The 11,862-nt window shown below is 41.6% G+C and overlaps 1 protein-coding gene across 1 annotated transcript in view; it reads right to left on the bottom strand.

Annotated features, from left to right (window-relative positions):
• pcdh15b (protocadherin-related 15b) overlaps positions 1-11,862 on the bottom strand; it is a 285,327-nt gene that overhangs the window by 192,227 nt on the left and 81,238 nt on the right. Inside the window, exons 10-11 of the mRNA XM_057358597.1 lie at positions 2,819-2,927; positions 2,158-2,270 (exon numbers count right to left, since the gene is read on the bottom strand). Of these exons, the coding sequence (XP_057214580.1) occupies positions 2,158-2,270; positions 2,819-2,927 (222 nt within the window). The remainder of the gene's footprint in view (positions 1-2,157; positions 2,271-2,818; positions 2,928-11,862) is intronic.

Raw genomic sequence — 11,862 nt, 5'->3', positions numbered from 1 at the left:
CTATGGAAAACGCCACAGCACTGAGCCGCGTCACAATCTCTGCGGAGCGACGTTGACTGGCCTGGGCGAGTCAGACGAACACGCTAGCGCGAAATTATGACCTTCCAGTGGAGAGGAAGGGGGACCCAGAGCTTTCCACAAAAAGTTGGGAAGCCCCCTAACGCCGGCCGTCACGGGCGGAGGCCTAATTCTCTAAATGGCGAGAAGCCGCCCGGCACCGTACGGGCCACTGGGTAAGCATTATTCCCCCCTGGGGGGGAAAAACGCTGCAGAGGCCACTACCTACCGTAGGGAGGAATTAGTGGAGACACCACATGGTCTCACCATCAGGGGAGAACTCATGGGAGGAATGTGCGGACTGCAGGAGTTAACCGCAAGGTGGGAGTCCACCTGGGGAGGTCATGGGTTGCCAAGGTGGGAACCATTCATGAGGATACATCAGACGGAACAGCCCACGGAGGGGGGGTTACCACGTCTGGAGCACTAGGTCCGGTTAGAGCTATGTGGGAGATAACTCAACTGTTCCCCGGCCTAAGGGGGCAGGGCTGCTCTGCCCAGCCTGTCCCCTGGAAGGGTGCTTAGTGATGGATGGAATGCCTATTCTTTACCCGAGGGGAAAGAAGTGAGGCTGGATCGCCACTGCTCCCCCCGAAGGGGGAAGGGAACCCCATTCTGTCGGTTCGACACAACGTCGAGAGACCGACAGAAAGGGAACGTCTTGGTTACGGATGTAACCTCGGTTCCCTGATGGAGGGAACGAGACGTTGTGTCCCTCATGCCACAACACTGGCCGCCCACCCCAGCGGTCGGGGGAGGATGCTTTAGGCTCCTCAGACCAAAGGTGAATGAATGAGCACGCCGGCTTCCCTCTTATACCCGGACATCCGGGGAGGAGCCCGGCATGCAAATTTCATTCGCCAATTTTCATTGGCCTTTTCTAAATACTCAGAAGATGATAGGTTCTCAAGACAAACCCCATTCTGTCGGTTCGACACAACGTCTCGTTCCCTCCATCAGGGAACCGAGGTTACATCCGTAACCAAGACGTTTCCCAGACACACATTTACAACAGTCACTGAGGAAACACTTCATCTCTGTCAGTTAACTCATTTTATTATTAATGCTTCAGGCTCGATTTGACAGTTTTTGCGTTGTGACTTCTCATGATTCACTTGCCTGACAGTTATATCTGCAGTGGCCCCCCGAACACACTTAAAACACGTTTAACATTCCACAAACGCCATAACGCGCACAAAATATATGAAACCATGTGCTACCAAACAACAGTCAGCACAATGTTTAAATCCATTCCATAAAGTTTCCCCAAATCTTTTTATTTTTGTGGAAATATAAAGTCAGTTTCCCTCACGTTCCCTCCTGTAGTGTAACCACAGGTGTAGATGTTCACTAACATCTGACACTCAGAAAGTATCCCAATGCCTTTTGGAGCCACTGTGACGTATTAGAGATGTGTGGAGAGCGATGGAGACAGGGTTTTGAGAACTTGACAGACAGACTGACAGTACTGTAATCTCAACAGAATCAATGATGTGACATGCAGAGATCAGACTGAGGTCAGCTGGTAAATTATATATATATCCAACACAACCATTCTGAATGTGGGAATGCTCAAATGTTATTTAAAGGTTGCCATAACATAATCCCATCATCTCTGAATGCTTTCAAGGAACATCAGTGTTCTCCATGAGACCTTATTGTGTTCTGTACAAAAAAACCATAACATTATGGTGAGGACAGATTCATTCACGTGGCATTTTTGCAATGAACATCTGTATAATGAAAATGTGTCTTGTGTTCCTGCACATGCAGCGGTATCTCTCCACACAGCAAGACGACTTCTCTTTGATCCCAAGAGAAGGACCAGGGTTCAGTTCTCAGCGGAGAACGTGCGTTTCATCAACATAAAGCGGTGTCCACCTTCTGTTCTCAGTGTGTTACGCACAGCGTTCCTTACGGATCATCACCCCATAACCCACCAACATTCCACACATACACAAACTGTTTTCTTTTATTCCTCCACAATGCATGAAATGATAATGAACTATAATTTACATATAACAATAACATCCAGTTTGCTAAATACAGCAGCCCAATTTCACAAGCATTCTCAAATGATTCAATCTTGGTTATTATTACCTTGATGACCAGATCAAAATGCTGCTGTTGTTCTCTGCTGATGGGCCGCAGTAGGAGAAGCTCAGCCGTGCTCCGATTCAATGAGAAGTAGTCCGCATATGATGCAGGTTTCCCTGAAAACACCAGACGAGAGAGAGAAACGACAAGATAAATGACTCCCATTCAAGTGTATTGGAAATAATAACTCACAGGGGTATCGTGATTTAGTGACACGCTCAGTAGCATATTCATTTTCAAAGCTATACCTCAAACAGAAAGGTAAAGTAAAAGCACTAATGCACTCTCTCTCTCTCTCTCTCTCTCTCTCTCTCTCTCTCTCTAATAATAGCCGCACATAATATTGAGTCTTCTGTCGACAGTTAAAAGCATGAGGTCGCTGTCAAAGCCGATGTTCTAACATATCCCATACTGGAGGTTTAACCATTCCAGGGGCATGCTTGAGTTCCATGGCATCAGCAGGGTGTCCTCAGCCCGCTGCTCTGCTTCCAGGCTTCATCTCGGAGCCCGGCGGGTGGCCGCACGTCGCCTGAAGCAGAAATGCATTTGACTCCCGCTGAACTCTGCTCGGCTTCCCCTGGAAAAGCACCGGTTCGTCCCCGGCGAGGCCCTGCGTGCCAACAGAGACTGAATATAGACAACGGAGAGCCTGAGGGACACCTACCGATAAGGATGGAGTAGAGGATACCCGGGCGGTCCGATGGAGGCTGAATGTTTCTGTCCTGATCCACTGCTTGGATTGGGGGCGTCACATTGACAGGGTTCACACGACTCTGCGTGCAGAAACACACAGCAGCTTATGTTAGTTCATTGGCATTTTTTTTTTACTTTGAAAATATTTTTGAATCTGTAAAAAAAGACACATAAAAGACGCAAAACTGCGTTCTATTCTATTGGTTGCAAAAATATGCACATAAAAATGACTTCCAAAACCCAGAACATCTCAACAGAGAATTCCATCCACGTAGTTTATACATGAGTTCCCAGAATGCAGTGCAGTTTAAATTAATTATGCCAGTACTGTTTTGCTTTTTTGTTGGCTTTAATTTGGTTGTTTTTGCTGTGTAAATCATTGGGTCTCACACACATTAGTGTCATGAAAGCACAGGAAGAAGAACCCAATTGCAGGCAGCGGGGATGAAGGGGGGGGGGTAAAGCAATAATAATAGAACAGGTACCGGAACAAACTAACAACACTAGACTAACAGAGACTAAATAGAACACTTGACATGACTACAAAAAACTAACACTGAACTAGACTTACTTGACTTGACAAAATGATCACTAACAGGAACACAGCAAGGGTAACAGGTAATCATGATGAACAAGGCACAGATGTATCCACAGACAACAATGCACGAGCACAGGACAATGAAACATGAGGACTATATAAGGGGGAGCAAATCAAGAGGGAACAGGTGTGAGGCATGAACTAATTAACAATGTAACTAAGGAGACGAAAGGGCAGGAACAGAGACGAGACCTGGAGAGAGAGAGAGTATGTGGAAGGCCTACAGGGCCAAAACGCCTCTCTCCACATAAAACAAGGGATCCTGACGTGACGACACATTAGAACTTCTCACGAACACTTTCTGCCTGATTCACAACACGTGCGTACGCCCATGAATTTGTTCTTAACTTCGTCCTAATGTTAGTGAATTTGGAGTATTCTAAATGAGCGGCCGCGTGCACGAGTTTAGTCATTTGCATAAGACACACCCAGTCCATCTCCATATTAGGGCTTTCTGCCTAACCATTCCTTTACCGCCTGTCGTCACTTAAAGGGGCAGTTCTTAATTAACAGTGGCCACTAGCATTGTATTATAGATTTGCCACGAATCACTCAATCCAAACACGACGGTGGCCACCACAGTACAAAAAGATGTCGTTCTCATGTTGACACAGGGAAGAGTTTTGCAGGCATTAGAAAGACTGTAGAAAGAGCTATGACTTATGTATTACATAAAATATAAGGTTTGTGGATTTTAAGTTTAAAAAGAAGGATAAAAGTCAGACAGGAGCTAGGACCTGCGCTAATATTATAAAGACTTTACAGCAGACACACGTTAGCAGATATGTACTCACAGATATCTATGGAGATACTTTCCAGCAGAGAGAGACGTTGGAGAGAAAGATCGTCTTAAAATCACCACCGAGGGGGTTGCTTTGATTCGGATCAGTATGTGAGTAACATACTAGCATACCAAGATATGTTGTTGTTGTAATATTAGCTGTGTGATGGAGCAGTTTTGAGCATCATTGTTTATCTGGAAGCGCTTTAATATTGTACTCGTCCAGATACTTGAGAGAGAGAGCGAGAGCATGTTGGAGCTGAAACTGGAGAGCGAGCGAGAGTGCGTTTTATTCTTTTACTCAATGATGAATAAACTTTCAGTTAATCCGCGGGTCACATGCGTTCCACACCAGAGAGCACGATCCGTACGGATCACGGATCTTCCCGCGATCCGTTTCACCACGATACCGCAGTGGAGGAAGAGAAAACGCGCGTTGTGAGTTTGTCTGTTTAGGGCTGCTGTACAAAACATGGCGGCGAATTCAATGTATGTAGGGCCGCTCTGTATGTAGATATAAATAGCTTATTCTAAGGTATTACAAACTTAATGGTTCATTACGTAAGGTATTTATACACCTCTGAAGAAATAGTTTTGTATATTATATTGTATTTCTGTCAATAGATCCTCCTAAAAATGCCGTATTGTTCCTTTAAGATACTCCAGGCAACCCCATGTGAGGCAGTCTACAGATACACTCTTGCAAGTAATTCCAAGTGCGCAGTCATCAAAGTCAGTTCATACACAATAAAACACCTTTGATACAGACACGCAGTTTACAGAGTTCTCGTTAGCCGGCTGTAAAAGCGCTGTTACTCAGAGAAACATCATAGCTCGAGCTATAGTCTAACGCAGCTTTTCTTAGTCTTTCACTGTATATGATGAAATCATTTTAAAATGAAATATACATTACATAAGCATAATTATATATACAGTATATATATATATATTAGGGGTGGAGCCGAACCCGAATACGGTATTCGGAAAGGCACAAATAGCGTGTTTTTTACTAATACTTATTTCGAACAAATACTTAAAAAATATTTGTATTCGGGAACAAGAAAAACTTTATATCAAAAAGCTGCGTTTTCTCATGAGACCGCAGTGCATGCCCGCATGAGTGAGTGAGTGAGTGAGTGACATTCAGGAGTCGGGGGGGGTGGGGGGTAAAAGAGGTGACTGACACAGGCTGCTCCACACAGCAACAGAGAAGGCTCGGCTGAGCGAAAAAAAGACTTCACTGCGTGCATCACTATTTTTGTTGAATAGATTTTTGTACCTTAACTGGGTTCCGGAGGCAGTTTATAACTTTCGGGAAGCGGAGTTTGATCGGGAGATTATTCCATTATGCTGCATTATTGACGTCTGCAGTCGGGTGCTCTCATGTTCGCTCTGTTTACGTACACTATAACGTAAATTAGAAGTGTAACGCAAAAAAACTGGAGAGAGAGAGAGAGAGAGAGAGAGAGAGAGCGAGCGAGACTGGTGATTTTTGTGTACGTGTGCTTTCAACTGTTCCTATCTTTTTTCTTATATTTAGAATACATTTTAGTATGAAAGTTTTAGTGAATCATGATTTGTTCGTGAAAACGTTCATACAAATTTGTGCGTATGCATGCTTAGTGAAGGAGACACATTGTTCGCAGTTTGCTACAAAGTTTGCTAATAAACATATAGACATAATTTATCCTCTTTATTTTACTGTATATTTTACTGTAAATCTAACAAAATTTTATTTGAAAAAAAATGCTGTGATCTCTAACTAATGTCATCTCTGTTTGAAATATAAAATTGCATGCCAAAAAAGTTTTTTTAAAACAAAAAAAGATACGGATTGCAGCTTTAAAACAAGAAAAAACAATCTAACAGTGGGCTTGACAAACTTAAAAATGTAACATTTGAAAACAAATGATGCTGTCATTATTCAGTCTGGTGGATGTATGAATCTTTGACAAAATGTTCAATAATATTTAATTTCTAAGTCACTTTAAATAAGTGAACTAATTGTAAACGTATGCCTCTAAAATCCTGTCTTATTGATGAATAAAAAATGCAAAACTGTTAAATCATAGAAAAAACAGGAATTTCACTGTGAAGACTAACACAAGCTTAAAGTGCAGTTGTTTTGTGATAGTTTTTAGTCAGTGAAATAAAAGGCGTCTGCGCTGCGTCACATCAGCTCGACACGTGTAGCGAACGCCCGGGTTCAGAAGAAAGCAGATGGCGAGGGGAGAGCCGTGAAACAACACAAGCCTCGCATGTCAACACCGCCATCCACGTTCCCGCCCACCGCTGCACGTCCGTCTATGAGAATCAAGGATGCCTTTTTCGTCTCTGCCGTTTATGAGCTGTGGAGACGCGTCGAACACGTCTCCTGAGCCCGAGGGGGAAGTAAATCTTTCCCTTGCTCAGACAGAACATCAGCAGTCAGTAAACAAGCTCATCTTTAATTCACAACGCCTCACTGTTACAGCGAGTGACAGGGGTGAACCCGGAAGTCAGCAGAGATCCAGAGATCTTTAGGACCACGGTCCCACGAGACCATTTGTCCATTTGGGCGGGATGATGCTGTGACAGACACAGACATATAATAAATGAAGAATGAGGCATAAAAAAGGACGGAGTGTTATCCATTAACAATCTTTTACTTTACTAAGATTATTAGAACAAATAATGACATAAATGATCAACAACATGAGAGTAAATGATGATTTTCAGTTTTGTCCCTTTAACATGTCGATTCCAAACAGTAAAATGTGTGTCACAGTGATGCGTTTCTTAGCAGAACGAGAGAGGTTGACGTGAAGAGGTGAATGCATCAGTGCAGATGATGTAACCATACATCATGAAGAGATATATATAAACTCCAAATAAACCTGCACATCACAATTGCCAAGCAGCTGCGGGAAGAGAAATATCACCATCTTCATTTCAACATCTCGGCCTGTCTCACTTCTGCTGCATAAGAACACAGAAGATTCTGGACACACACAGACGAAGCCGCGTGTATTCCTGCGAGAGTTAATAAGCAGTAGCAGAAATGAGCAGCAGGGTGAAGATTTATTTCTCACGGTTGCCCTGTAATTCCCAGCCCCTGTAATTATAATGCCTGTGACGGCGGTAAATCACTGACTCACGGCCTCTTCACTGCGAACATTACCAATAATACACCTCCAGTCATCCATTATCCACACAGATGCTACATTTGTACAGTCACGGGAGATATTAATCACGGGGAAATGACTTATTTTACCTAATGTGTTTGATGATATTACTTACGCGCGTCATTATTTACTAAAGTAGCTCACTACTCATTTCAGTGCGACCTTTAAAAAAGAAACTAGACTTTATTAGGACATCTGAATTGTCCAGTGTGTTTGGATACTAAAGTGTCATTGACTCCTCAGATGCAGTATGTACATTGTTGTTGATGCAAAAACAGACCTGTGTAATTAAAGTCCCAGTGAAATTAAAAATGACAATGCCTATTTTTTCATGAAATATTGAGTTTATTGTAAATACGTAGTTTATCAATGTGGGTCATTCTCATTTAAAAAATTGTGTGCCCTCATAATCTTCAGTTAAAATCTGAAAATGCACTTCCGTCCTGTATATTATGGCTAAAATACACTACAAGACTTTTGCTCAAATCTTGCCCAGATTTTCAGTTTGGACTTGTTGCAGAAAGTCTGTGCCAGTCTGCAGATGTAATCAGTTAGTGTGTTTCTATCTGAAACGTTCAAAAAGTCTGCAAGTGTATGATGTCTAGTTCTGAAAAAATCTGTTCAGATTTTAAAAGTCTTGTAGTGTATTCCAGCCATTAACTGACGCATGTGAGACGGCTTGGGCGGAGCATCCGTTAACTGCTCTCCTTCAACTGTCAGTCTGCTGCCAGTTCCATTTCAAAATGCAATGGCTGTTGTATACATCCAATCAATTTGCAGAGAAAGACGAAAGCCACACCCACGATTTTTCTCATTAGAAATTCCATTTCACTCGGAAATGCGTCAAAATGAAGTAAAAACGATCGCAACTTCCGGTTCATGGGGACTTTAAAGAGATAGTTCACCCAAAAATGAATATTCTGTCCTCATTTACTCACCCTCTTGTCATTTCAAAACTTTATAACTTTCTTTTCTTCTGCAGAACAAGAAAGAAGATATTTTGTAGAAAGTTGGTAACCTGAACATCACTTCTATTGTATGGACATAAAACCATTGCAAGTGAATGGGGGCCAGTTAACAACAGTCTTCAAAATATCTTCTTTTGTGTTTTGGGGAAGAAAGAAAGTCATACAGGTTTGAAATGACACGAGGGTGAGTAAACTTTTATATTTGGGTGAACTATCTCTTTAAAAACTGGTTAATAGTTCTGGTCTAACGCTACAACCTAATATTAATCAAACTTCTTGGCTGTGTATCGCCAACAACTTCACGATATGATACGCATCCCGATACAAGGCCCCGATACGATATGTATCCCGATACGGGTCAATATTTATTACAATTCTCATATGAAAGATTTAGAGCAAAATATACTTGCAGAAAATTGCCATTCATAACAAATTATTAGTTAATCTGACAAATCAATGCATAAAGTAGTTTTGAGAATGAGTATAAAGTTGCAAAAGATCAAGTCTTTATAGACCCTTGTTTCTAAAACAGGGTTTCTAGGCTACATCATATGTATGCATGTGTTTTACAAACAGACAATATGTATAACAAATAAATATGCATAAACGTGCAGTCAGTGTAAATAGATTTAATTAAAAAAGAAATGTTTTGATTTGAAACAGATGACGGATTTCTAGATATATTATAAACGTGACAGGTGCTGTAAGATTTAAGCAGGTCTTTGCTCTTCACTTTCTATTACACGCACATGTACTGTGGCTCTTTCACGTCTTTTTCAAATGCGTTACTGTATTATGAGTGAGCAGCGCGTCACTACATCCCTCCAGCGGAGGGAGTTTCATTGATTTTAATCACGTGCAATAGCTTTATAGTGGATAAGGCAAAAGCATTGCTGCTAACTTTAAACTTTGCCTTAAACGCAACCGTTTACGTGATTGATACGAGAATGCACTTTCATGTATACTGCGCTCACGGATGCAGAGAGCGCGCTCTTAACCTTTCACGTCATGATGGTGAAACGTTGCAGTTAATCCGTTATCTCATGCATTTAGAATCGTGAGGGGCGATCCGTACGGAACACGGATAAACTCCGATCAGATCCTTTACACCATTAATAATTGTTCCACAATATTTTTGCATTATAATTGACTAATTTCAAAAGTGCTGCAGAATCGATACGGAGGCAGGTGTATCGATGTGCGCATCGTCAGGAGCTCATGATGACCGCTGTCGATCATATCGATCGCTGTATCGATATTTTGAAGACAGCACTAATCAAACTGTACACAATGAACACAAAACTGCTTAGTAGTAACACATCAGAAATTGAGATTTGGTGTTTATTGAACAGTTATATGGAGTGTGATTTGGACAGAGATAACCAGATGTCTTGTCAGAGATGGAAAGTCATGAAAAAGAGCAAACTGTCAGTGTCTTTATCACGGATGGCTGAGTCTGTGTGCAGTATGACTGAACCTGACCCTTCATTGCAGTTATTAGTGAAGAAGTAGACTCATTACCACTGTTTTATTAACCTCCCACCAACTCACAACTGATGGAGAAAAAAATCATCTTCACTGCCCTTTGGATAAAACTTGGGACTGACTTAAGAGCATATCTATATTCCCAGGGTCCTATGTTCCTTGGATTTATATCATACATACAGTAATAAACACATGACAAATGGACCTTGAGAACATAAGACTGACCACATCTGACTCCAACAACCAGCAAACTGAAGCACACAGAATTTTACATGAGTTTCCTCAAACACTCTCATCATCCTCCATTGGCTGATTGGACTGACAGAGAGTCGCATTATAGTGCATTATAGGCATAGTTCACCCAAAAATGAAAATTCTGTCATGAATTACTCACTCTCTAGTTGCTCCAAACCTGTATACATTTATTTGTTTGTTTTGACGAATGCTTGTAACCAAACAGTTCTTGAACCCCATTGACTACCATAGTAGGAAAAATGACAATGGTAGTCAAAACTGCCCCAGAACTGTTTGCTGTCCAAAATTCTTCAAAACATCTTCTTTTGTGTTCAACAGAACAAACAAAATATTAAGCTATTTTTCCTATACTGTTTCCTACTATTTCCTATATCCTAACCTGTGTTCATCAGAGCCAAAACTGAAATAAAATAAACAACCAAGACTCATGACTACACATGTTTTCTTTAGGATTCGGGTATAATTAAAAGATCAGATTTCTTGTTCAACCAATCAGAAAAACTTTCTCTCCATCAATCAAGTTGCACATTTACAGAGCAGAAATCAGAAGAATCACAAAAAAACACGTGCATAAAAAATGTGATGCGTAAAACACAGCGTCATAACATTGATAATGGACGTCCAGTGTATGAAATGCATATGTTAAAAGCAGATGATCAAATTAATGTCATTACAGAATTTATGAAATGGCCTCAGGATCACAACACCTACTGTGTTTCCCGCTCTCAGCGGTGAAATGAGAAAAACCCATTAGCACAAAACCAGCCCGCACACGCTCAATAATGGCCCGCACGCCGCAATGGAAGAGGACAGAAAATTGCTGGTGTGGCTGGGCTGAAATGGGCAGTAGAGACTGAAAACAGCTATTCATTTTTGCACTTCCAGTTCTCCCTTTGTGACATTTATACTGTGAAAGCGTTCTGCCTTCCCAAAGGTATTTGACTTTGGAGCTGAAGCATCTATTTCCCGCACGGCGCTTCAGCTCGCCTCTGCTTGATCTTTCATGTTGAGTTAGGAGTGCACAGGCTCTCAGCGAGCCGATAAAACAACTGTCGGACACCATCAGTTTGTGCAGCTGAAAGCCTTGACACTTCCAGAATCATCTTCTGCGCAACAGATGTGCCTCTCCAGATACTGATCTGCTGAGATTTCACGCTTCTATGAAAGAAATATCAAATTATTTTAGTAGCTGCACGGGAACGTCCAATGCAGACAGACTGCTTGAACGGAGATATTATTGCCTTTATGCCTTTTGTTGATACTTTCATCAAAGCCATTTACAGCGCATTCATTCTTTATTTTTTATTAGCCTAAACGATTTATATGTTGCTTCCCCAAAAGTAGTTCATCACAATCCATGACAATTGTTAAAATGGCATTCACAGAATTTATTTTTTGCTCATACAGTTCTCTCGATCAGCAGGGGCTTACTGTCGAAAATGAACCAGGCAAGCAGCAACCCTTGGTTACATGATAAAAATCATTTTCAATCATACCGCCAACTCCATGTGACGCTCTCGCGCTGCTCTCTTTCAGCTCACTTTATATTCAGAATATGTCAGCTTTTCGTTTAACAGGAACACCAGTGAAATGATTAAATACATGGACTCCAGAAAGCACCCGAGTCAGAGGAACACAGAAGAGTGCAGACGAGTTGCACAGAGACAACATACTAAAGAGGTGACGGTGGAATGAAGTTAATGGACACAGAATAGAACGACAGCTGATAAGAGAAAATGAGTCTGATCATCATCCATCCACAGA

This window comes from Triplophysa rosa, linkage group LG18 (genome assembly GCF_024868665.1).
Source record: "Triplophysa rosa linkage group LG18, Trosa_1v2, whole genome shotgun sequence".
NCBI lineage: Eukaryota > Metazoa > Chordata > Actinopteri > Cypriniformes > Nemacheilidae > Triplophysa > Triplophysa rosa.
The sequence above is the reverse complement of the archived record's forward strand: the minus strand, read 5'-3'. Positions and strand labels throughout refer to the sequence as shown.